The sequence below is a fragment of the Phalacrocorax carbo genome, chromosome 3 (genome assembly GCF_963921805.1).
Source record: "Phalacrocorax carbo chromosome 3, bPhaCar2.1, whole genome shotgun sequence".
NCBI classification, from domain to species: domain Eukaryota; kingdom Metazoa; phylum Chordata; class Aves; order Suliformes; family Phalacrocoracidae; genus Phalacrocorax; species Phalacrocorax carbo.
In genome coordinates, this window is record NC_087515.1 from 90,650,155 (window position 1) to 90,675,729 (window position 25,575).

Here is a 25,575-nt window from a genome sequence, read left to right on the forward strand (position 1 = left end):
GCTTCGGCTCCCCCGCAACCTCCGCGCCCCGCGGAGCCCCCACCAGGGCTCCCACCCGCGCAGCAGCAGCTCCGGCCGCTTCCTCCGGGAAGCGGGAGGCGAGGCGGGGATGGGGATGGGGATGGGGGTGGCGGCCTGGGCTGGGCCGGGCTGGGCCGGGCTAGGCTGGGCTGGGCTGGGCCGCGCCTCGCCTCGCCTCGCCGCACACCTAGCGGGAGGGCGGCAGGGCCGTGGGGCGCGGCGGCCCCTTTAAGAGGCGCGGCGGGGCGGGCAGCTCTGCCCCGCGGTACCGGGCGGCCAGGCCCGGCCGCACCGCACCGCACCGCACCGCCTGACTGCGCTGGGCCACCGACCGGCGACGGCAGCGCCGCTCCGTCCCGCCCTCTGCACCGGGGTAGGGGGCGGCGCTGCTGCGGCAGTAGCGCGGGGATTAGGCTGCGGGAGGATTAAGCCGCCGGCTGGAAATAGCAACGGCGGCTGCCGGGCGTGGACGCCCAGCGCATCCCCGGCGGCGGGAGGGGGCTGCCCGCCCCGCACCTGGGGCTACCGGGGCCGGGGGGAGGGTGGGAGGCAGAGCCGGGGGCGGCCGTGGGGCGCCTCGCCAGCGGGCAGGGCGGCGGGCCGGGCCGGGCCGGGGAGCGCTAGCGGCGGGAGGCGGCGGTGCCCTCCCGGAGCGGCGGCGGCAGGAGGACGGGAGGGAAGGACGCACTGACAGGTCGGCCGCTGGCGCTCGCTTCATCCATCCTCTTCTCTCCCCACCCCGGGGTGCTGCTGGGCGGGCGCCCCCTTTCCCGGTGGGGGGTCTCCATCGGGGCCAGGGTTTGGTGGGGGCGGGAAGCACCGGCAGGGCATAACATGGCGCAACGGTGCTATAATCTGCCACCGGGGAGGCGGCGGGGCGGGCGCTGCGGCGGGGCCGGGGCGCGGCGGCGGATCCTTGGGGGGGGGGTGGGGGTGGGGAGCTGTGCGCTGGCGGGGCAGGTAGGGGGGGATCCTTCCCCACCCCCTCCCGGGGGCTCAGGCATTATTTGTGTGCAGCTTCCTTCAGCTACCGTCATGATTTCCCCTTCATCCTCTCCCTGCAGCGTCTGAAATACCCTTTATTATTGCCCCAGGCGGTTTCTAGTGAGGCAAAAGCTTACACAACGGGGCGGGGGGGGGGGGGGGGGGGGGGCTGCGCCTGGGGAGGGGCCGGGCTGCCTGAAGTACCATTGTGCGTGTGGCGTGGCTCTGTGTGTGTCCGTGTGTGGCTCTGCCGTGCCCCCCCCCCCCACCCCCCCCCCCACCCCGCGCCTCCCCTCGGCGATAAACCCGGAATCTCCCCTTCCCCTCCCGTGTTTTCCGCCTCTGCAGAGCAGGCAGCAGCAGGCACGCCAGCAGCGAAGATGTCGGGTCAGACGCTGACAGATCGCATCGCAGCTGCTCAGTACAGCGTTACGGGATCGGCCGTAGCCAGAGCCGTCTGCAAAGCCACCACGCATGAAGTGATGGGGCCCAAGAAAAAGCACCTGGACTGTGAGCATCCCTTTTTGTTTCCCCAGCGAAGACCCGGGGCTGAGGAGGCTGCCCGCGGGGCTCTTCGGTGGGCCTGTGAGCCACCTGGCTGTCACGCTTGCTGTAATCCAGCTTGCAAGCCGTAAGGGTTATGAGAAATCTCCAGGAGAGGATGAGTTGTTATTGCATTTCTTCTCTTATTGCATAATACTGCTCTTTCGGCCATTTTTTTTTTCCTTTTTTCTCCTCATGACCTCTTGCCTTTTATCCAGGAAGGCAGTGGGAAGCATGCCTTGAGGAGCAGGGGCTTGGAAAGAGGGGAGGGAATTGGACGTAGGGCAGGATGGACACGTGCTTGTCACTGCCTGCTTTGGATTAAGCTAGGCAAGGACATAAATGCCAGGAGCTGGCCAAGCACTGGTAGGAGTGTGGCCATCTCCACAGCAGACTCCTGAAGAGATGTAGATGGTGGTGAGCTTAAATGGCAGGGCACTTGGATAATGCTACTCTCTAGATTGGGATAGCCTTTGGAAAGTTTAAGGGTTGTTGCTGAGGTCCCAAATATCAGAGAGCAGCTTCACGAGCTGCTTGATAGTTTGCATCTTGTTTCATTGAAGATGGCTGGTGGTTTGGTCTCATAGATGTATGATCTATTGTGGACTGGCATTAGCTAGTTAATGCATGAAACAAGGTTGAAGTCAAAACGTTTCTTAAAAAATGCAATGAGCTAGTGATGTTTTGTCTTGACAATTTTATTTCTTTTCAACCCACTCAACTGTCAGTCCCTGCTTGGAGACACCAAGGAGTAGAATGGTGAAAGAATCTAATTGCATTATGTTCGTTGGCCTTGTTTACCAGTAGTGATTCTGTCCAGCACTGAACTCTGTAGATCAACAGCAGTTTTTAATGTCTGAAGTTAAGTGTTTTCCCCATTTCTTCTGGGCACGGTAATAAATGTTTTCCAGTAAAGATCAGCAGGTTTTATACCAAACAGTCTCTTGGCTGCTGGCTGTTACTAAGTAATGCTGATGCAGGTGCATGTAAGTACAATTCTGATGATGCTGTATTTTTTAAAAAGAGGTAGTGTTACTTCTGGAAAATAATTCCAGATTTCGGTGCTGATGACTTCATAGCTAACCCATAAAGTGACAAACAGCATGTTGGTCTTCCAGTATATCTAAATACTCTTGTACTTATGTCCAAGAGATGCTGATGTAAGCAGCATTGATTGAAGACTGGCTTGAGACTAAATCGTTGTTTAAATAGATCAGCTGTCTTGATACCATGTATTCTCTCTTGTTTGCTCATATATTTTAAAAAATCATCTTGGTTATTGACGTATTCTATGTTGCTGTTTGGTGGCTGTTGACAGTTCCTAATCTGTAGGCCAGTCCTACTGTATCTGTTACTTGAAGCTTTAGCTTAAAAGAACAGCATAGCTCGTGTTTAGAAGCATGCTGTTTCTCTCTGTGTGTATTTATATGCATATACGCACACACAAATATATATATTTATAATATATGTAAGTACTATCTAGAATAGGGAGGATTATAGTGAGGTAGAAATAATTTACCAGTGCTGTATTAAGGTCTAGAAAGGGACTGTGTTTGGATATTGGTGCTAATATTACTACTTCAGAAAATGAGCATGGGAGAGGCTGAAGCTGGTAGCATTCTATACAATTTCATACCCACCTGCATATAAGGCACAGCAGAGGAAGAGAAATTATTATTTCCTAGGAAGATAAATCCCTGATCATTTTTCTTCCTATTTTCCAAGCTGTATATAACAGTTGAGAGTGTAACTAACTGGTATCATTAAAGACAGAATCTTGTCAGTAGGAGATATGCACATTCAAAATTGTGGACTATAAATGAAAATCAATTTCATGTTTTATAAGAAGAAAATATTCTCAGGCTCTTAGACCTGAGGCATCTCCTCAGAACTTTGAATTGTTAGGCATTCCTTAAACTCGGACATATATGTTGAGAACATCTGTTTAAATGGGCCTTATATATTGTCATGGGAGAGTAAATTAAAAGTTCATCCTCTGAAAGACCAATACCCCCATGCATGCAGGAGGTACTGCTAGGTGGAGGTAGATCTGAGCCACGTGGCTGACTGCATTTCAAGTTGGATAAGTAGCATTTGAAGACACGGGGAAGAGAATGACAAGTAAAACTTGCAAATGCCTTAAGATAAGTTTTGAGTTGGGGTGCTAAGGATTTAGATTAAAACTTAAGGTACCAGAGAGCGATGGCTGGAGCGATGCTTTATGAAGAGCTGTAATTCTAGTATTGCTGTGGGGGTTCTGTGTCTTTAGGGAACTCCATAATTTTTAGTGTCTTAGGGGCCAGAAGTCATGTCACACAACCTATCTTCCACTAACCTGCTTAGCAGTAGGACTTTGTAAATTAAATGGAGGGGTCGAGTATTTACCATGAGTTAAGTAGCCCTGTGAGGATGGGACATGATGCCCATCCTCGTATGTTTTCTTACAGAAGATGTTAGTTCCAGAGGGCTATGGAAAGATGATGGGTGGCAAGGTGTGGGGTGTCTTTTTTTTTTTTTTTTTAGTTTGGGTTAGTCTTTTTCAGTGAGTACTACTTAGAGGGAATTTGCTCTGAGGAATAAAAAGCATGATTTGGGTGTGAGTGCATGTGTGTGAGGAAGGGAGGAGAGAACAGAATAAATGTCTTCTGTGAACAAAAGCTGAGCTGCAAAGTATTTACCTTTGTGTGGTTTTTCTGTACTTGCGTAGCTTACAAATGCAGGCTTTAATATGGATGCTGCATAGTGGCTGTCCTTTGGCGTGGACTCTGGGTGCTGCACAGGCTTGTCATGTAAGGAGTGCTGAAGCATGATTAGGTTGCTATCATTTACTCGTTAGTAAGACTTACCGTTTTCTTGAATTCCAGCTCACATACTAGTGAATTTCTAGCAACTGCGGAAGTAGTGCCAGATGGTATTAAACATATTTCCCAAGTCCCTGTGGGGAGAAAAGGAATGTAAATCTAGGATGCTCTGATGGCATGGGGCAAGCCGTTACAGTTGGCACTGACCCTTTTGGACATAACAAACTTGTCGTCTTGAAGCCATATCATTGTGGTGACTTCATCTCCCTCAGCTAACCATGTTGTGCTAAACAAATGACAATTAGATACAGCAAGTGCGGAAAGCATTTCCATGGAGAAGTAAGATTAGGCACTTGATTTTGCTGCAGTGAGAAGGGCCATTGCGGAGTGGGTGAATGAGGTACATGGACTATGTTAAAGATCTATGAGCTATGGTAATTCAACTGGGAGGGAGATCCTAGTGCACAGCATAGAAGTTTCATTATCAGAATTGTTCTGAAAGGTATGTGAAGACTTCATTGAGGATTTAATTGTGTGGGGCAAGTAAAAGCCAGTGTTCAGCCTTGAATGGGGGTGACTGATGGTATCAACAGGGAGAAGCTTTTGGAGAAGAGAAATAACTTGACTTTCAAGAGTTAAAACACATGATAAATGAGGGAAGAATAGGTAGATCTGAACTCAGCTCCTTTTGTAAAGGATCTTGCTCAGAAACAGACAAGTCAAGCTTTCATTTAGGGAAGTGAATTGGAAACCAGTGAGGTTGTTGTATCTGTAGTTGGTCGTAACAAGTTCCTGTTTCTGTAAAGGATCAAAATGTCTGGGATTTTCCTTAACTTCTTTTGTGGAGTGAATTGCTTTGCAGCAGGAGGAAGTTCTGCAGTGTGTAGTTTAAAAAGACCACATGGTGCCTCCTTACTTCTTCAAAATAATTCTCATAAGATAGAAGGCTCTTTCTGGAGGCCTAATAAAGAGCTGGGAAATTTTAATGAAGTGTGGAAACAAAGCAGATGACGATCAGGACTTGATTTTCTGTGGCTGTGGAGATGACCTGTGTATCTGTAGTAACATCTTTCTATCCCAAGTCTAATTTTACATATTTGTATGTGGCTGGCAAACAAAGGCTGTAAAGGAGATTTATCATTTAATTCATGCTGGTAAATGAACTGCAGGGCTGGTGTATTTTGCTTATACAGACAGTTTTGTTCCTGCAGTGTTCTGCCTTTCTGCAAACTGGGGGCATGACCTAACAAGTTTGAATCGCTGGTCTCTAGTGTTGAAACAGAAGTGGCTGTTGACTAAAAGCAATGGGTTAAACTTTTTTGATAGGCTCAGTAAAGGTAAAGTTGCTAGATTGTGCAGGCTAGTCGTAGAAACCTCTGTCTGATTCCTGATGTCTGCCTCTGTTTTTTGGGAGAGGTGGGGGTTAGTGGAGCTATCTTGAGTCACTAGGCTTCAGTGACTGTTAAGGTTAACTTGGATGCCTATTTTAGAAGTTGGTTGCTGTTGAAGTGATTTGGGGAGTGTTCCAAGCCTGTTGGCACTTGGGGCCCTTTCCTAGCAGGAGTAGCGCAGACGTACGAGTACTGCATTGCTCTGCAGTCCAGGTGACACTTTGTCTTTATGGCCATGGAAGCACCTTCAAGAAAATTGCCGAGAATGGAGTCTCTGTACAAACTGGGCTTAATCCTTCACGCTTTACTAATGAAACTACTTTTGTATGTCTCACTGTATCTTGTATTGCAGTAATTTGTCACAGTTTCTATGTGACAACTGACTTGGTCTTCAATGCTAACTTTTAAACAAGCTGTAATACAGTGTCTTGATTTTTGTTGTCACAGCTGGATACATCCTGAATTGTGAACTCCTTGTCACTCCAATGAATCTCCTTCACACCTGAAAGGAAAAAAATCCAAGCAATTTTCCTCAATTCTGTGCGCGCGCCTGTGCATGCGCGCGTCATCAGTCTTTGTGGGCTTCTCCCATGTCCTTTCCCAAAACGGTATTGAAGACTCTCTTTATCTGGAGGTGTGTAGATCTCTGAATAGGAGTAGAAATGTCTGTCATGGGTAAGGAGAGCTAATAAGGCTTTTCAGATTAGTTGATCTTGAGTATTTCAATGGCATTACCTTTCAATTCCCCACTCCCCGACCCCATACTTTTTTAAAGGCATGTGTAGTACCAAGAACAGGCTACCCTTCTAAGACTTAGCTAGCTAGTAATTTTTCAAAATATGTTTCAAGCTGGGTAGAAGTTCGAAATCGTGTTACGATACAAAGGTTGAAACATGGTCAGGATCTTTTGATTTGGTGCATCTGAACTGTTCTCTGTTTAAGTCTTCTTATGGTACAATGCCTAAGGAAAGGGAGGATGAGGAAACAGAACAGTGGGTAGACAGTGTAATATTAAACTCTTCCATGCAAACAGTGTAACTTGATAAAGCTAGATTGACTAGTCCTACCCTCCCTCCTCTTGGCCTTTTCTCAGCTGAAGGCATGTATTCTTAGTCTGTTTTCAAGAGTCATCAAGATCCTTCAGTTAAATGTTCTTTGTCAAGGTCATGGATGACAAATTCTGGGAAAGTCAGATCTTTCTGGTGTACTGACTTCCATTAGTAGATGTTGATAAGGGAGTAGCCAGGTCTTTCTTTGAGGCTGCTTTGTTCGTGAGTTGATCAGTATGACAGTGACCAGTCCATAGTTTAATTGCTTCTGTTTAGTAGTTGAATATGTTTCCTAATAGTCTCCTAGTGTTAATTCCTTAGATCCTGGGTGGCAGCAATTTAACATCTTTTAAACAAACAAACAAAAATCTGCAGTTTGATTTCTTGTGACTTGATTTGATCTGTGTCTATGATTTCCCAGCCTAGCCCTTAAACCCACCATCATCTGTGTGTGCCTTGCCTGGGCCTGTGCCAGTAGTGAGGAATTCTGTGAGGTCTACAGGGAAGTGCTCTGTTGGTGTGGTCAGTCCATGCTTCTCTGTCTCTGCCCCATGAAGGACCCTCTGAAATGCTTAAAAGTAGGTGGCAGTCAGGATAACTCTGAAGGGCATACAGCAGGTTTTTTTTATGCTGTTCATCTTCCCTGCTTCTTGCTGGATGGGCAAATTAGTAGCCAAAGAGGAGAACTTCCTGCCCTCTTAGTCTCCACTTCTGAAGAAATGGTAATACAGGCACACCTGCCTTGGTATTTTTCTTCCGATGTTCAAGAATCTTGAGACTACTTTGCTCTTCCTACCCTGCTTACCTTCCCTCCTGGTACTGGGTGCCCATGGCAAGGTGTTGGTGGGAGGAATGGCCTCTGTCGGAAGAGACCAGGGCCTGCTCCATGCCAGACACAGCCGGCTCCACAATTTACCCACTGCAGGACACAGCTGAGCTCATCTACCAAGCGTGTGGCACCTCCAGGAAAATGTGTTTAAGGGCTGCAAACACTGGGCAGGCAGAGGAGGAGGAGGGAAAAAGTGAGAAATGGCAGAAGGAACACCAAGGTCAGAGGTGGTGCAGGAGGTACTCCTTGGTGCTGGACCAGATGTTTCCTGCAGCCTGTGGAAGAGACCCCTATTCTCAGAGGTCACAGCTGCAGCATCTCCTGCTACCAAAACCTTGCCACATGCACCCAATATACCCCCTGCTCCTGAAGAAAAGACCTTCCTCAGTCAGTTGTGGACATATGGCACTGCCAAAGGAGCTGGATCTGGTGTTTCTGGGGCTGGGGGCATGACATTATACCCCTTTCCTTAGTCTTACTATAGTCTAAAGGTGAGTCAGTGGTACCAAACAGTATCCTTAAGTTAACATGCCTTGTTCCTTTTTGGAGCTTCTTTTCAAGGCACAGATCAGGATGTGGGTAAGCACGAGTTCTGGTGTGTGCCTAGGGGAAATACAGTAGTCTTACCATTGAGTGTCTGATGAAACTTGATCTCCAAATGTCAGCACGTGGCATGCAGATCAGGAGCAATATTCTGCCTGGCTTGGAGAGAAGGGTTTCAAATACCATGAAAACTAAAAAGCAAGGAATAAAGCAAGCCAGGAAGTCAGGATCTGAATCTCAGCGTAGGACATCTAGTGTGCTGAAAGAACTGGTCATCTAGCATGGGGCTGAATCCTGAACTAAAACTAAATGATATGATAGAAGAAGCTTTTGTGGTAGACTTGCAGGCAGTGATCTGTAGCACAGGGTTTGTAGCAGTACTTTTGTTCCTGAGTCAGCAGCGCCAGCAAGATTGCAGTGTGAGGCTTTGTTGGTAAGTTGATATTAGAGTATCTCACCCCATCAGACTCAGCATGGTTGATTGATTTTCCTACTAGCCAAAATTTAGCTTGCCTGAGAGCCTGGTGATTAAATAAGACTGGAATAAACCAGACGTTGTCAATTGCTAGAAGGCAATCAGAATACTTGGCAGAGGCTAGCTTGTCACTTTGTAGAGTATGGTTAAGTCTGCTTTTTCTAGATTCTTGCAAACTGTATACTAGACCCTTCAAACTGTTTTTAATACTTTAATCTTGCTATTTTGCTCATGTTTGCTTCTGCAGAGCTGCTTAAAAGCACTGAAAATCAATACAAAACATTTTGCAAGGATGGGCTCAGAGGTATATTCAACAGTTGTAGCTGGTAGCCAGTAAGCCGCTTGTGCTCATTAAAAAAAAAAATATTTCTCTTTAGGTTATGAAGCACATCTGCTGAAGCATTTGAGAGTTGCAGTCTACTAGGAAAGGGAATATACCAGCAATCTGGACTAGTGCCACAAGTGGTATTGGACATCAAGCTCAAAACATCACTGTGAATGTAGATGGAATACTAGAACAGTGTTTTCTAGGATGCTGGTACATGGTGCATCCACTGGGTGTCTGGGGCGTGCAGATTAATTGTAGGCACAGTATAGGAAATGGTAGTGCACCGTATTACCACTGACTTCCAGATGAGCCAAATCTAAATACCCTTCTGTTTCTCTTCCTGCCCAGGATAATGCGATCTCATGCTTTGTTTTAGATTGTATCTTAACTTAGTTTAGTAAAAGGGATTGGATGCTGATAAATCCTGGTGTCATGCTAATGTTGTGTTTTCACGCGATCTGTACTCTGGCCACTTGAGCTGAGGCAGTGTGTCAGTCAGTTGCCTTTCCGAGAGTCTGTTTTTTCTAGCTGTCAATAAAACTCACATGTGCTATGATATTTCTTGTTGAGGAGATTTTGCGAGTAGGTAGGCATGATCATGCTTGAAGGCCACCAAGAAAGCACACCCTGGCTCTCATGTACTGAGAACTGCAGGTTGCTGACAGGATGCCTCTACAGCTTGGTTCTGACTTGTGGCAATCAACTCCTTTCTTGGTTGTAAGTCAATATGCAAAATTACCACAGGTAGAAAGCAAGTTGGCAGGATCTCCTGTGTTGTAGTTAGGCCACGAAGCACTAACAAAACAGTTGAGCTGTGTGCTTTGGTAAGGTAGCTTTACTTTCTCGGAGAAGGAAAGAAAAAGAAAGCCATGTTCTTTGCTAGTTGTTTCTAGGTATTTAGGAAGCTAGGTTATGGCTGAGGTGTGAAACACCGGCAAGGGTAGACTGGAGAGTTTGGTGTCCTCTTGAGCTAAGATTGTTTACCATATGTTTAAGGGACCAAAGAACATGTCTTTTCAAGAAAGCATCTTACACTTTGCTGTCATAAAGAGGTTGGATAAGACTGTGGCTTGACTGGTGACAGCGTAGTCGATCAGTTCAGACTGACTCTTGGCTTGGCACAAGCGTGGATGACACAATGGCAGCAGGTTCTTCCATAGCAGATGGTCAGCGGTTAGCCTGCAGAGCCTGGCAGGCCCCTAGTGCCTCTGGTGTAGTTTTGTTCTATCTCTTAAGTCTCTCTGATAGCTTACAGCATGTTCTAAAATGGTCTTCCATAGAAGTGAGAGGAAGACATGACTGCTCAAAGCATGAATAAAACATGCTGACTTGTCGCCCACATTCTTAAAAATGTATGCAAGTTTACAAGTTTAGAGCAAGGTCCTCAAAATAAGGCAGTGATTGGTTATCTTGCCACAGTGCAGGACTGCACTAGCTAGAGCATACATTTTTGCACATAATTGAAGAGCCCACATAAATGCACTGAAGTGGGAGTTCAAACTGTTTTTTAAAAGGACTCTTTCTTTCACTTCTTGTTTCAGAGAATATCGGACTTGTATGAAAGGGGGAAGCCAGCTGGCCTGTTTCCTGGCTCTGAAGGCTGCTGTTTCTCATTATGTAGAGGTCAAATGTAGATGCAAGCTTTAATATATCATTGCATCAGTTCTATAGCTACCCTGGAGTTTTAAAACCTAACCTTTTCAAATGGGGACTTGGGTTTGGATCTTGCTGCATGACTCTGGAATCCAAAGTATGGTTATTGTGCCTGTAGCTCTTAATCCAGGTTTTATATCTTCATCTAAACCTATTTATAGGAGAACATACATTCTGCTAAGGGGCAGCAAGCCAGAGGAAGTCAGTATATCTAGTGTGCCAGTGTTTTGAAAACATGCAAATTTTATTATGAGTGATGTTTTGTTACTGGCATCTGAAACAGAATGCTGTCTTCATGTGTGAGCCTTGCCTGTGACTTTCTGATCTGATCTTTCATTCTAAGCCATTTAGAGGCTTTCTAGTTTTGCTAAGCTTGGCTTAAACTTCAAATTGCTCTGTTGTTTGTGAATAGCAAGAGCATTAACAGGCAAAGTTTGCTATACTTGGAATAGGTGAGTTTAAAGAACTTCATGTTGTTTATCAGGAAGCTGGAAATTGCTTAGGCAGTATTATGAGAAGCTACTTTTCAAAACTCCCTTCCATATCATCCTTAGGAGCTTAATTGACACTTCTGGGTGTTCCAGTCTAGAGTTCTGATTCTGCGTGAAGCTTTGCTGCCTGGATGTGAGCCTGTGTGATGGATTCCAACTTCCCCACTCATCAATAGCTTGTTAGACTTCCACTGCAAGTGGCAAACTCATTTTCCAAAGGCATTGGTGACTTTGAACTCTTAGATAGCAACTTACTACTGTCAGTTTCTTGAATGTTAGTAGTCCTAACTGCCTCTGCCATCTCTCAGGTGGATGTTCTGTTGAGTTCAACAGAATTATTTTGCAACATCAAGAAAATCTGCTCTATATGAAAGGCTGCAGGCTCATATTGAAGAGTAGAGTCTACTGGTAGTTGATGTTAGTTTTTTCCAGGTTTGTGAGACTTAAGCTCACCTGTCTGTGTGGCAGAAGCAAAGGATTCTTGTTTAACTGGTGTAGTACAGGGGAATGAATGTAAAGGAATTGCATGTTTGCTTTCACATTTTTTTTTAGCAAGGAAAGAGTAAAGCTCTATCTACTCATGAAGGATATGAGTTTGATTAAAAAACCAATACAAACAAAAAACCTCACAACAGCAACAAAAAACCAACTCCAAAACCCCAAACAAAACTGTTTAAGGCACAGCATTCACATATGAGGCAGCTGTCTCATTTTAGGAACTCTAATGGTGTTTCTCTTGTGCTATAGATACAAAACAAAATGGATTGGAATGATTGACCCATGTTAAAAAGTACTTGCTGTTTAGTTGCAATTGCTTCAGTATGTCTCTAGGAGGTCATATTGTGGCACTGACTGTATGGACAGGTTTACATTACACTTGATTTCTTTTTTCCTACATATATATTCATGTTCTCAACAGGACTGCATAGTTGTGGACATTTCATTCCCAGTTAAGAATTGCAACCCATGCTAAGCTTCTGGGGGGCTTGTCAGCTCAGCTGAGCGCATGGTCTCTGCCCTTGTTTGGTTATTTTACAGGCTTAGCCTACTGAAGGTTACATTGTCCCACAATGTCCACTGACAAAATGGCTGGACTTTTGGAATAATCTGGCTGAGACAGTAGGAAAAATAGAGTCCATGGTCTGGATATTCAAAGTTAGATGTGTCAGCTGCTGAGCCTGCTTACTCAGCTGACCCATTTCTAGCATACAGGCTGTAGTTAATTAACATGTCACTGAAGTTGCTTGCATGTTGTTTCATCCCCACCCTATTTTTTTTTTTTTTATATATTCCCAATGTGTAATAGCTAAGCAGCGTAGCTGAAACATCAGGCTGCTTCCAATATATTTTCAGTCTCATTCAGATTTGTAGCAGATTACAAATTGCTGTTCTGGGCAGAGTTGATAGCGACAGTTTCACTTCTACAAGTTTTATTAAAAACAAATGGTTTTCTGAGGAACAAAGAACATTGGGGGATGGAAAGCACTGACCAGGGTTCATTCTTATTAGAATAAAAATGACAGCAGCACAGCAACTGAAATAGCTCACATACTATACCTCAGCTGATTACCACTTTCTGCCAGTTGTGGTTGGAGTGTAAGATCAACCCAACATGTAAAGGCTGATTAGAAAACACTCTAGTGCAGAGATTACAGTAAATGACCTCACGCTGCTGTGGAAAACATGAAATCCTTACTCGTCTAGTGTTGCTGTGCTGTTCTGGATAAAAGCAGCAGTTGGTCCTGTTACTGATATTCTAATAAACAACCAAGTGATGAGAGTTACAAATTGATATAACCAACAGGTAATGTTAGGGGTTGTTCACCCTCATGGAAGGATAATCACAGGCCACAGCTGGAATCCTGATATCCAGTTACAGTAGTCAGTTAACTAGATCTTGCTGGCTTTTCTCCTTCTAAGCAATAATCTTGCAACAATATACCCCCTTTAAACTTGTTCTGTTGTATGCAGCAAGACCTAGGATGCAATGGAACTCTGGCTTTAATGCGTGCATGGATGGAAAGAACAATTCTACCCCTTAGAGGAAACTGAACAAATGCTTTGAAGGCTTGGCAGAAGGTTGGCTGGTGGCTGCAGCTTCATATTTCTTCTCTAAATTAATGTGTATTTTGGTTAAGGCTTCCAGGTTTGAACTGCTGAAGGAAATGGCTTGTAGAATGGGGTCTGAGATTTGTCATGTAGGATAAAAGTTCCTTTTTATGCAAAAAAGTTATGGATCAAATGCTTAACATAAATGCTACTTGTAATGTGGTTTTTTTCCCATGTCCCTGCCTCCCCTAGAGTTTGGCATCTAAGATGCCATATTATGATAGGATGGGGAATAGCATTTTTCCAAGACAATTGCTTTTATATATTTTATATCGGTTGGTGTCCACTAAATGCAAATGGCATTTTGTGTATCTTAAACTATTGAGAGCTGTACAAAAAAGGTAGTACAATGGTGATTTGTGGCTCTGCTGCTATTTAGAGTAAATCAGTAAAATAGAGAAGTGGCACATCTAGCTCCAGAGTTACTTGATGTTTCATATTGACATAAGAACAACTGCCCAGTTCTTGTCTTTAAGCAGAAAAATACACGTAACTGTTGAGCTATTTGTGGAGCAGGATTTGGGTAGAGTGAGAGTCTGGAATGGGGTCTGTGGGTGAGAGGAAAGGAACAGTAGAGCAGTGATTTCCCTTCTTTCCCCTGCTTCGCTGAACTTGTATTTTTGTCCGAGACAAATATTTTGGTATTCAAAGTGAGTGAATTCTGTACAAATGAAGTTCAAGACTGAGCTTCTCACTACTTTGGACAGGGGAAAGATTTAATGTGTAATAACTAAGGCTTTTGCTGCAGTGAAGCTGCTTGCAAAAGCTGTGGTGGCTGTGGTCAGGAAGAAACGAGGCAGGATTCTTTGACCATGGGGCCTTTTCCCCTTTGCTTAGTGTTTTGGCTTTATGCATCTGAGGCTAAAAAGCTGCTTTCCTTAGTACGTTTGTACTAGGGAGTCTGTGTAGCCCATCTTCTGGGTGACAGCTCTATTGTTCCAGATACTTAATTCCTGAGTAAAACTGAAGCTTTTATTCTTCTGAATAGTTGGATCATGAGTGTCAGTAAGGCCTTGGACTTTGTCCATAAAATATATTCATCACTAATTGATTAGCAGCCTTAAAGACCATACTTAAAACCCCAGTGACTGCTGCTTAAACTTGAGCTTCTGCAGCTGGCCTGAATGTCATCTCTCAGTTGTATTACCCTCAAGGAGAACGCTCAAATGTAAACACTAAAGGTAATGCAAGTTATTCTTCCCCCCAGTCAGTGGACCTGTAAGTTGCGGGAACTTTTTTGATTTAAATAAAAAGCATTCACCAAACTTGAAGCAGTTGCCTATGGCAAGACTTTTTTTAACACATTATGATCACTCTTATCCCTTATTGTTAGTACTTAGGGAAACAGCTGCCTTAGTTGCATCCTTTCAGATCCAGTAGATAACTACCTGACAGTTGGCTGTTATTTTCCCCTTTCCAAGAGAGCTGCACCTGAACCTCTCAGGAGGAAAAGCTGTATCTAAAAATCTTTAAGGACTGAAGGGGACACAAATCCAATTTAACTGGTTTAATACTGCTAATAACCTGAGGTGGTTTTTGCAGATGACTTAAAGCCAAATATCTTGCTTTCATATGGTTGGGAAGGAGGGGTGCAGACTACATGGAAGTGCATCAGAATAAGTTCTGGCAATGTATATAGGCAGTAGATTTTTCCACTTTGTTTTCAAAACAGGTATTTGGTCATGTAGGAAGTGGTGTGGTGTGCTGTTTATTTAAAAAGGAGTAGTGTGATAAGATGATTCTGAGGCAAACTAAACTCTTAGTTTGAGAAATTGTAGGAAGTGCCAAGAGAAACTTGCTGGTACTCAGTCAGCTGCCCTGTCTCTCCACAAACTCTCCATGCAATTGATAGGAAAGAAGAAACTCACTCTCCTGCAAAACACTTAATACTATGGGTTGTAAAAGTATGCCTATGAGTAGGCAGAGAGGAAGAAATTGTATATAAAAGGCTGTCTTGGTGTGGGGTACAGTTGTGTGTTTCAAAGACTGGCTGCCATGACCTCTCAAACTTCAGGATCTGCAGCAAATGCTTGTATTCACAAGAGTCAGAGATGTGTGGGAAGGAGATCTGTGAAGTAGGGCTGGAGAGAGGAGGCAGCAGTTCCCCTAGTTATTTGTAGTCACAAGGACCATAGCTGTGTTACTGGGAAAATCTTTAGAGTACCTGGAGAGCATATGCTCTGTGGAAGATTGTGTTTAGGTTTGAGTTGGCATAGGCATGAAAGCACATAGGCAATATCTGGAAGATGCTGGACTTTGATAAAGGGTAGGCTTGCTAGGGTCAAGGTGAGATGTAGCAGCTCTTGAGGCAGACTTCTGGGCTGGGAGGAGGAGACAGCATGAATTGCTGTTCTGCCTGGGGAGATTATTACAAACCAGATTATGATATAAATTTGTGGAGGCAGGACAAGTTGGGGGTGCAAACAGTAGGTTGTAAACTTTTAACCACACAGATAAATTCCTTACTCTCATTTGTTGAATTGCTTGATAGTCCAAGCCAACAACATAAAATCATCTAATGTTCTCATGAGCATTTATTGTAGAAGCAGAAACCAATAAGTTTGTTCTGCTTTCCAGTACTGTTTTTGTGGTCAGTCTTCTGTAGACCTGGAAGTTCAGCTCTTGCATTGGTTAGCACAATGGTGTAGTAGCTTCCTGATACAGTTCTGTGTCTTGCAAGTGAGGACTTTTACTGTTACTTGCCTATTTAACCCCTTTGGTTGAGGCTTTTACACTCTTACTTTAAGCCACTTCTTTCTGTTCTTGACTAGCTGGGATTTGGAACAATCCTGCATTTCCTTTTCTGTAGGTTCAAGGCATTTTTAAATACTTACAAGCCAGAAGAATAACTTGTGAAGACTATTGTAGTGTTAAGCATAATAGTAAGGAAGGTCTGTAAGGGGATTACTCTGAGAGATTTGGCAAAGTTTAGGAACTGACTGTATGACACAGCTGAGATCCTGAGGCAGCTCGCCTGTTAATTCAACCTGGAATGACAGCTGTTCTTAAATTGGCACCAGTATCCCTCTGAACAGAGAGGTCTTGTGCTCTGCTGGTGTTTCTCTGCATACTGAAATGTAAATTGTGAATAATTAACTTTGAACTGGGGAATCCCAGGTCTGTCTATTAAACAACTAAGTAACAAAATCCCAACAAAATCAAACTGGAAAAAAACACTGCCATGATCTAGAATACAATCTGAAAAGGTAAAGGAATAAGACAGGGTCTTTAAAGTCTTGTAGCATCTCTCATGAAAAAAAAACCAACCCAACCCAAGAAACCACACACTTAAAATCACGAAGTAGTTTTTAGTGAGCCTGAAGAAGTCTGAAATTCTGAAGACAGTGAAACTTTCTCACTATTCTCTTTTTACCTTACGAGCTCAACAAAAACACCAACATTAGTTGCATCTTTTATTAGTCTCTTTGAAATGTCATAGAGAGCTAAGGTGTCTTAACTTACTTTGGTCTTCCTCATTGAACACTCTACTGATCTCCCTCATTTTGGCAGGTTTGTCTTTTTATTAATGAAGGCATTAATCGTACTCTAGCCTTGCTTCTCTTCCCTGAATAAGTTACAGATATCTTAAAGCGATGTCAAAAACTTGGCTAGTCAAAGAGTTTAAAGGCTGGTGTTTAGATTTAAGTTATGGTGTCAAAGAATTGACAACCATTTGTTCCTTCTTTAAGCATAGGTTTTGCATCTGAAAACTTAACTAGAAGAAGTATATTCAAGTCTAAATTAAATGTCTAATCTAAACAAGGATCTCTGGACTGAAGGAGTGTTCAAAATAGCAGCTAGCAAGATGTGAAGGAAGGAAATAGGAGAAATCATGTGCTGTGATTTGGCAATTATAATTTAGTCCCACAGTAAAACAGATTCAAATGAAGGGTAAAGGTCTTAATTCTCCAACTTCTCCACTTGTGTGAAAGTCATGATGAAAGCAGTAGCTGCTACTGCTGTATCACTCCCAGTTCTTTAATCTGCTTGGAATTTGTATTTGAGCTCTGGTTTTGGGTTTAGGGATTAGCTCTCAGTGTACCTGACATGGATGCCTGCAGTAGCAGAAACCTCATCAGGTAGGTACCTTTAATCCTTTTTTGTACTATTTCTGTGTAACCCCAAACAGAATCACCTTTGTAAGATTGGTTCATATGGCTTCTGATGGGCTGTGCTTCAGCTGGTACTTTTTAATATTATCTATTCCCTGTTAACAAGTCCACCTGTGGCTTGTTTGGAAGACACTGAATGTTTCTTTTGAAAACTAAGTTTTCTGTCCTGCCAGTAAATGTCTGAATCTTTAAAAAAAATGTAGTTTCTAGACATTCTTGTTCCTTGTATGTGTTTTCTTTTTCCTTGTACATATTCTTTCCTACCACACTGAAGGCAAATTATTTTTGCCAATTCTTATTTTAAAATTCAGCTCAGCCACCTAACTCTGCTGCTCAGAGTTCATTAAAGTTAGCGATGCTTCTGAGTTGCTCCAGACACTGATGGTAGCTGGTTAAGTTGAGACTATGGTATTGGAAATACAAAAACAGTACAAACAAGGATTAAAGATTGGGGAAAGAAACCCAGGAGGCTTGAATTCCTTAACTTTGTGATGTGACTTAATGGGAAACAGCTCTGCAAGAATTAACCCATATCTTTTTTTTTTCTTTTTTTTCCCTCCTCAGATGATGAGTAAAATCTTCGTGTATGGTTTAATTCTTTCCCGTGTGCTGAAAGTAGTAGGCTTAAATTTAGTCATACCTCCCTACTTGGCACACTATAATTACTCCTGTACTAAAACATTCAGAGCTGCAGACTAAGATGCTGTACCCTCCAGCAGTTTGGAGAGGAGGCAGAAATGACTGAATGACTTTATGCTACTGCAGCACGCCTTCTATAGGGGTAGTGCCTTGTAGCCCCTGTTGCCAGCATTGCTGTGGGTGGGCTCCTCTGAGGTCTCATTATCTAACATCCACTGATGGATACACATTTTATAGCACCCCTCTTCCCTAGTGAGCCGCGTACTGAAACTTAGGACTGAAAGCTTGCAAATTTGGTGCATGTTTCCTTATGCTAAGAACAACTGCTGTCATCAGCAGGAAAACGTCTGAGCAGGGTAAACAGTGAGCAAGCCACTTGTGCCTTGCTTCTAGGCTTTTACAAACCCTGTCTTCTATAATGCATTAATCAGCAGTACAGAATAAAAGGTTGTTGGCCTGTTTGTACAAGATCAAGGAGAATTGTTGGAACTCTGAGCTTGAACTGCTGTCCTTCAACGGCATGGCTTTACTACTCTAATACTTTGTCTACAAAACTGCCTTCTTCAAGGGTAGTATTACTGAGGCTATAGAAGTTAACTTTACATTTCAGAAGGTATTCTGCAAAAAAAAAAAAAACAAAAACAAAACAAAACCAAAACAACACCATGACAACAAACATTTTAAAATCAAACTTGGTGAACAGATCACATAATTTTTGTCTTCTTCTTCTCATTATAGAAAATCATGCCACTGACCTGAAACTGAAGACAACTTGCAGCTTTTATGCCCATACAAAAGACAATTTTAAACACAAGCACTGCAGTTTTCACAGGCTTCTGACTCTGAGCTATAGATTTTCTGAATCTTTACTTCTATTAAACAGACTAATTTAAAAGCCCATAAAAATAACTTGCCATGAAGAAAAACAAAAACCAACAAAAACTAGTTTCTGAATGCTTCAATACAGCAGTGTGGATTTCTGAACACACCAGGTGGTTCTTAATAGCTGATGTGACTCATTGGTCTGTTTAGACAGACCTGTCCTCTGGACTTTTCCTGCCCTGAAGAGGCAGAATCAGTAGTTTCACAGCAGTCTGAACCTTGGCTTTCCATTCTTAGCAGGATTTAATGCTCTACATTTTATGGGATTGTGTTGGGGAGGGCAAGCAAGTCTACAGAGTGTGGTGACCCTGCTGCCCAGGTGAATTGAACTCCTGTAGAATCTTTACAGCACACTCACATGGTTTAGGTATGCAAGGATCAGTCAAAGAATAGCCTGTCTGCTTCTAGGGTAGCATGTCTGTCATTGCTGAATGGCTTGAATAGTTGGATGAACATTTCTCATCTAGGGGAGGGGAAGAAGAATTACATGGAAAATCATTAACAATGGTTACTGTCCTTTCAAGGAAAGCAAAAGATGAGTATTTTTATTAGTAACACAGATAATGCTTAGTCTAGTAGTTAAACTCCTTAATTTTTAACTTTTTCTGTTTAGGTCTTCAAACTTTAAGCCTCAACCCTACAATTAGGTCTGTGTTCTGTGCTCTTTGTGTTGCATGATGCCTTCTCCTGAAGTCTTGCCAGGGCTGTGTCTGGTGGGTTTTGGTCATGCAGTTGCAGTATGCAGTTTCCAACTGTGTCTTAAAAATTAGGTAATAGCATGTGGAAGGTCACTGCCGGCTGCCTAGCAAGAGTCTGTAGGTAATAGGTGATGTAGTAAATCAAAGATCCTATCAGTAGATGTGGGATAGAGATGATAGTGGAAAGCTTGCTGCCTTACTGCTTATGATTTAAGTATTTACCTTAATTTCACGTACTCTCCTGTGCCAGTCTACACCTTCCTAATGTACAGGACACAAAGCTGTATTTTATTCTTGTTTCCTAAGGCAGCCTAATGTCTTATATGTTCTATGTAAGGTGCAGTTGCTTGCAGAAGACTGTTATTCTGCAGGATAAACAAATGTCTGTCCTTGACTTCTTTCTCACTGTTGAAGAGGTCTTAATCCATGCCTGAATGCACTCTTCTGCTGTCTAGGTCTGTAGAGACTCTAGGAGCTGTGCTGTAGCATGCTGATGAAACTCTAACCTCTGAGATGACTAGAGTATCTATTTCTGGTGATACCTCTTTTTGTTGATGTGACTGGGTTCAGCGTGCTTGATGTATACCTGTAAGTGAAGAATTCAATAATACTTAGTCATCTAACCCAGAGGTAGCAGACCACCCTGATTAACCTGAAAACCCACAGGCAGTAAAGTCATATGATGTTGTACACCATAACTTCATATGGGATGAAGATGAAGAAAAGTTGGGACATAGCTCAGGATGGAGTTGCTGGAAAGCTAGTACTGTTAGACTAAATCAGTAACCTGGATGAAGGGACAGGGTGTACCCATAGCAAGTTTGCTGATGATACCAAGCTGGGAGGAGTGGCTGATAAGGTGGAAGGCTGTACTGCCATCCAATGAGTCTTGGACAGGCTGGAGAGCTAGGCTGAGGGGAACCTCATGAAATTCAGCAAAAGCAAGGACAAGGTCCTGTACCTGGGGTGGAACAACCCCATGCACCTATACAGGCTGGGGGCTGAACTGCTGGAAAGCAGCTCTGCTGAGAAGGACCTAGGAGTGCTGGTGGACAGCAAGTTGACCATGAGCCAGCAATGTGCCCTTGTGGCCAAGAAGGTCAACAGTATCCTGGTGTGCATTAAAAGGAGTGTGACCAGCAGGTCAAGGGAGGTTATCCTCCCCTTCTACTCTGCTCTAGTGAGGCAACATCTGGAGTACTGTGTCTGGTTCTGGGCACCCCAGTTCAAGAAAGACAGGGAACTGTCCAGCGGAGAGCTACGAAGATGATCAGGGGACTGGAGCATCTTTCTTATGAGGAAAGGCCTGAAAGGCTTGGGTTTGTTCTGGCTGGAGAAGGGAAGACTGAGGGGGGATCTTATCAGTGCTTATAAATATCTAAAGGATGGGTGTCAGGAAGATGGGACCAGACTCTTTTCAGTGGTGCCCAATGACAGGACAAGGGGCAATGGGCACAAGTTGGAACACAGGAAGTTCTACCTGAGTATGAGGAAAAACTTCTTTCCTGTGAGGGTGACAGAGCAGAGGCACGGGCTGCCCAGAGAGGTTGTGGAGTCTACTTCACTGGAGACATTCAAAACCCACCTGGGCGCGTTCCTGTGCCCCCTGCTCTGGGTGTCCCTGCTCAAGCAGGGAGGTTGGACAAGATGATCTCCAGAGGTCCCTTCCAACCCTTACCATTCTGTGAAAAAGTCAGACCAATGTTGCTGTTGGCATGTACTAATATAATATCAGTTTTTTGGTGGTGGGTTTTTTTGGTGGGTGGGGTTTTTTCCCCCCCCAAATGTGGAACTTAAGCACTGAACTTGTTGTTTTTCACAACCATGGCCTGCAGCCTGGAGTAGCACCTAACACCTTCCTCTTCTCTCTCATACAGACTTGATCCAAGCAACTAATGAAACAAACGTGAATATTCCTCAGATGGCTGATACACTTTTTGAGCGAGCAACAAATAGTAGCTGGGTGGTTGTATTCAAAGCCTTAGTTACCACACATCATCTAATGGTTCATGGCAATGAGGTAAGTGTCATCAGCTTTTTCTTGAGACCACATTGGCACTGAGCAGACTCCAAGCCAAAAGATGTTAGTAGTGCAAAGGCATCTCTTCTGAACCAGTAAGGACCTGAGAGCAAACGGCAAGTATGGTTCTTGATGAGGAGCAAACTTGCCTTTAATAACGTAGTTGGAGGTGTGCCGATTATCTGTCTCTTCATTTACAAAACTGTAGCATAAGAGCAAGCAGCAGCCTGATCTGGGATGTTGACAATGTGTGCTATCTGTGCTGAAAACAGCTATGCAGGATTAAAGATAGCTGGGACTTTTTGACTAGAGTCAAAGTTGATGTTCTGGCACATGCGTACTGCCATCCAAATAGCTGCCCTTTCTGCATGAGCATTAAAATCTTCCTAGAGCTGTAAATTCAATCTGATAGCGTTTTGGATTGTGTTTTCCTTGCCCTTGCATTTTTTTGACCTGTATAGACTGGTATGTCTGTGTAAAAACAAAAAGCTTACTTAAAGAGCATTAGTATGACCATGAAACAATTCCTCCCTGGCTGTATATAAAGTGTTTTCATGCAATGAACTTCTCCAATGTCACAGTGTAAACTTTACTCCTGTCTTATTTTTCTGTTCCAAGTTTTGGCCAAAATTCTGATTTGCTTTCTGTAACTGTTTCAGTCTGTTAGTCCCTATACTTGATGTGGGGCCTGTTATTGAAACAGGTCCTCAGCTTGGCTGAAACTGAGGGCAGCTGGATTGAAAAGTCTGGGACTAGCCTGGATATGCTGCTTTGAAAGCAGATAAATGTTGTGCTTCTTCAAATCTCTTTGAAAATTAACCATTTTTACGGCTTCTTCCACAATCTGGTTTGTATTTGCACAGAATCTACATTTAGTGGACATTTAGTGGAGATTCAGGCTAAACATAATTAATGTGAATGGATTAAAGGGTTTTGAGGAAGTTATTGCAGGCTAAAATGAAAATCTGGGCTTTCATGTGTGTATGGTGGAGCTAGACTGGTAATCTTCTTGCTAGGAGGTACAAAGTCTTCAGATAAAACCTGTGATAAGAAAATAACTTTGTGTTGCAGAGATTTATTCAGTACCTGGCATCTAGAAACACATTGTTCAATCTCAGCAATTTTCTGGACAAAAGTGGATCTCATGGTAAGCCTACTCATGTCTATAATCTTAAAAAGATTCCAAATAAGATACTATTGTTAATTGGCTCCTTCATTCATAAGGTGCAAATAATATAAAAATGTGAAACTGAAACCTTTTTATAAGTACTTAATGAATACAGGAGCTCAAGTCAACAGCTGGACAACTACAGTACAGTGTTTCTGTTCCTGAAAAATTTTTACTCGAGGTGAAATGGTACAACTCCCTTAAAAAGTGCTGGTTCAAATCAGGGCTGGGTCAGCTATCTCCTTTACTGTTATGGGAGTTAAGGAATGAATAGATAACTTTCCATTTAGTTTTTTTTGTTTTACTCATCCTTAAATGGTAATTTGGTTGCTTGTGGACACTGCACTTTTTAGGAGTTGTCTATACAAATGTTTAATTTGGGGAGGCAGTGGGAAGGCACCAAAAGAACTAGCTGGTTTTGAGTAGTGAATTTAGAAGGTCTAGGCAAAAATTAAGGAGGTGTTGTCTCTAAAGCTTATAGTCTACTTTTCTACTTAGACTCTAGAATTATTAGTGAATTTTCCTGTTGCTTCACTTAAGAGAGGAAAAGCTTGTTTCATGGTAGCTGTAGTAGAGGAGAGAGGAAACTTATAATTCAGCAGCTGTCAGAGAATGTAGACTGTATGCAGAATGCAGGAATGGGCAAGGTCAAAGCAATGCCATGTTACTCCATCTCTCAGTGGAGACGTGTGACACCAAAAACACTTGAGCATCTTTTAGAAATGGCAACACAGGGCAGGAACAAAGCCAAACAAATATTAAAACTGTGTTTGTCTAAGCAAAACATGCTATGCATGTTCAAAAATACTGGTATTTGGCAACAATGAATTCTGTTAAATGTGTTCTTTGCCACTTTCTTTAAACTTAAATTGCCATTTCAGAGAGAATACAACAGTATTTCATAGATAATGAAGTATCAGAGTTGGCAGTATTAATTCTGAGTTGGCAGAGATACTCAACGTTGAGAGGTATTACGGAAAAATACAGTCAGTGACTAAGTCAAGGGGTGTGGATTTTAACAAAGGTAACAAATCCTGAAGAGGATGATGAGTTGCCTTCTGCACACATTCTGTAGCTTAGAGGAAGAAACTTTGAAAGAAATACCTGAAGACTGTAATACTAACTGTTCAGAAGTCTTACAGGTTTGAAGGTCACTGAAGTTTGAGGCTGCTTGTACAGTATCATGTGCCTTGATGATCTCTGGTATAGTAGTTCAAAGAAGGCACTAATTTCTGTGAATGCCATCATAATTTCTTTGTTCTGGTAAACCTAGTCAGGGCAATTTTGAAGGTTGATGCAAGAGTTAGAGGGACTGATGTATATGAAATAGCGGGATCGTTGAAGTCGATCTTTATTCTGGAAGTCATGTACCAGTTAAGTATAAACTTTTCGTTAAATTGGCATTTTTCCGCATTAGTAGAGAGGTAAGTAACTTTGCCATTAAATAATGTTTCCACATAACTGTGTAGGACCCACGAGCAGGTTTCCCCAGGAATCATGCCACTGGTGCACTGGATGAATCTGTTGGAAGCAGAGGACAGTGGTATATTGTTTTGATGCAGCACTACTCATTTTTCTTCAGAAGCTGGTAGATGACTTATGATGCCTGCTCTCTATGTATGGTTGTCCAGTGCAACAGAGATCACATAACATTAGGGCCTATTGACTGTATATTATTGTTTACTAAAGAACCTCCAAACAAGCATGAAAATTAAATGTAAAACCTGACTTTTTTGCAGGTTATGACATGTCCACATTTATAAGGCGATATAGTAGATACTTGAATGAAAAAGCGTTTTCCTACAGGCAAATGGCATTTGACTTTGCAAGAGTGAAGAAAGGGTAAGCAAAGTTTAGATATGTAAACTGATCTGGATGCCAGACCCATGAAAAACTTGTTTGTGCCATTACGCTTAATTTTAGTGTCTCAGTGACTTAGTTCTTATGTTTTTTGTTTAGATACAATGAAACACCAAAATGGTTGGATTTCTTAAGTAGTTGTAATGGGTTAAAAATTGTACAAGGAGGAGAGGAAAGACTGTGGGTAGTAAGGCAAATACAGAAGCATTGCAGAAATGGGAGCTTTTAGTGCTAGGCGTTAAATCTGACTCTCATTAAATTGTGCTGCAGTGAGACTGTGTTTAGGATTTGAAGAAGGAAATGCTCTGAAGCTATATTTAGGATATATCATTACTCTCCAGACCCTTTCCATAAGAAAGATGACTGATTACAAAGGAAAACTGAAGCGAACACCTAAAGTTCTTAGCATGCAACACAGCAAATGGTTACAAACTGAAGAGAACAAGGTTGTAAACTACTGGTTTTATTTCCTACAAGGACTGTGGTTTAAAAAAAGAAGCTAACCCTGCCCACAGTAGTATGTTGGTATTTACCAGACCACTTTTTTGGTCTCTGATTCCTCTGACTGGGACTTTAATGGCTCTAGATTCTATCTTGAAGGACAGACAACAGCAAGTGGCTTAACACCCCTTGAAGGTGCAGCTTAATTGACTGCATGCTAAAGATGTTCCTGCTAATCATGAGTTGCATACAGGATTGTTCTGGCAGTTCTGGTGTATTCAGCAGCTTGGGATTCTGAGCTGTTAATACAGGTATCGCTGCCAGGCTTTCCTCTCCTGCTTCTCAAACTGTCGTGTAGCTGGATGCCATTCCCAAAGTGGGGACCAAAGTAGTTATCTCTTGAGCCTATCTAGAATGTGAATCATTAAGTTTTTGACATGAAGACTAGTAGCTAGTTGGATTGATATTTCAGGCAGGCTTTGATCCAGCAGGCTCCTGCAGTGCTAGCATCTTAAGCTCCCTTTGTCAGCTAGTGTCT

At 43.0% G+C, this 25,575-nt stretch overlaps 1 protein-coding gene across 9 annotated transcripts in view; it reads left to right on the forward strand.

Annotated features, from left to right (window-relative positions):
* The first annotated feature begins 200 nt into the window (after nt 1-200).
* Nucleotides 201-25,575, forward strand: part of SNAP91 (synaptosome associated protein 91) — a 71,922-nt gene continuing 46,547 nt past the window's right edge. For 8 of the 9 annotated variants that reach the window (XM_064447701.1, XM_064447703.1, XM_064447705.1 and 5 more), the window contains exons 1-5: nt 584-715; nt 1,354-1,515; nt 21,426-21,568; nt 22,640-22,715; nt 24,476-24,578. In XM_064447701.1, the coding sequence (XP_064303771.1) occupies nt 1,386-1,515; nt 21,426-21,568; nt 22,640-22,715; nt 24,476-24,578 (452 nt within the window). In that variant the 5' untranslated portion in view covers nt 584-715; nt 1,354-1,385. Of the gene's footprint in view, nt 395-583; nt 716-1,353; nt 1,516-21,425; nt 21,569-22,639; nt 22,716-24,475; nt 24,579-25,575 lie in introns of those variants that run through there. The other variant, XM_064447700.1, reaches the window with a different exon arrangement.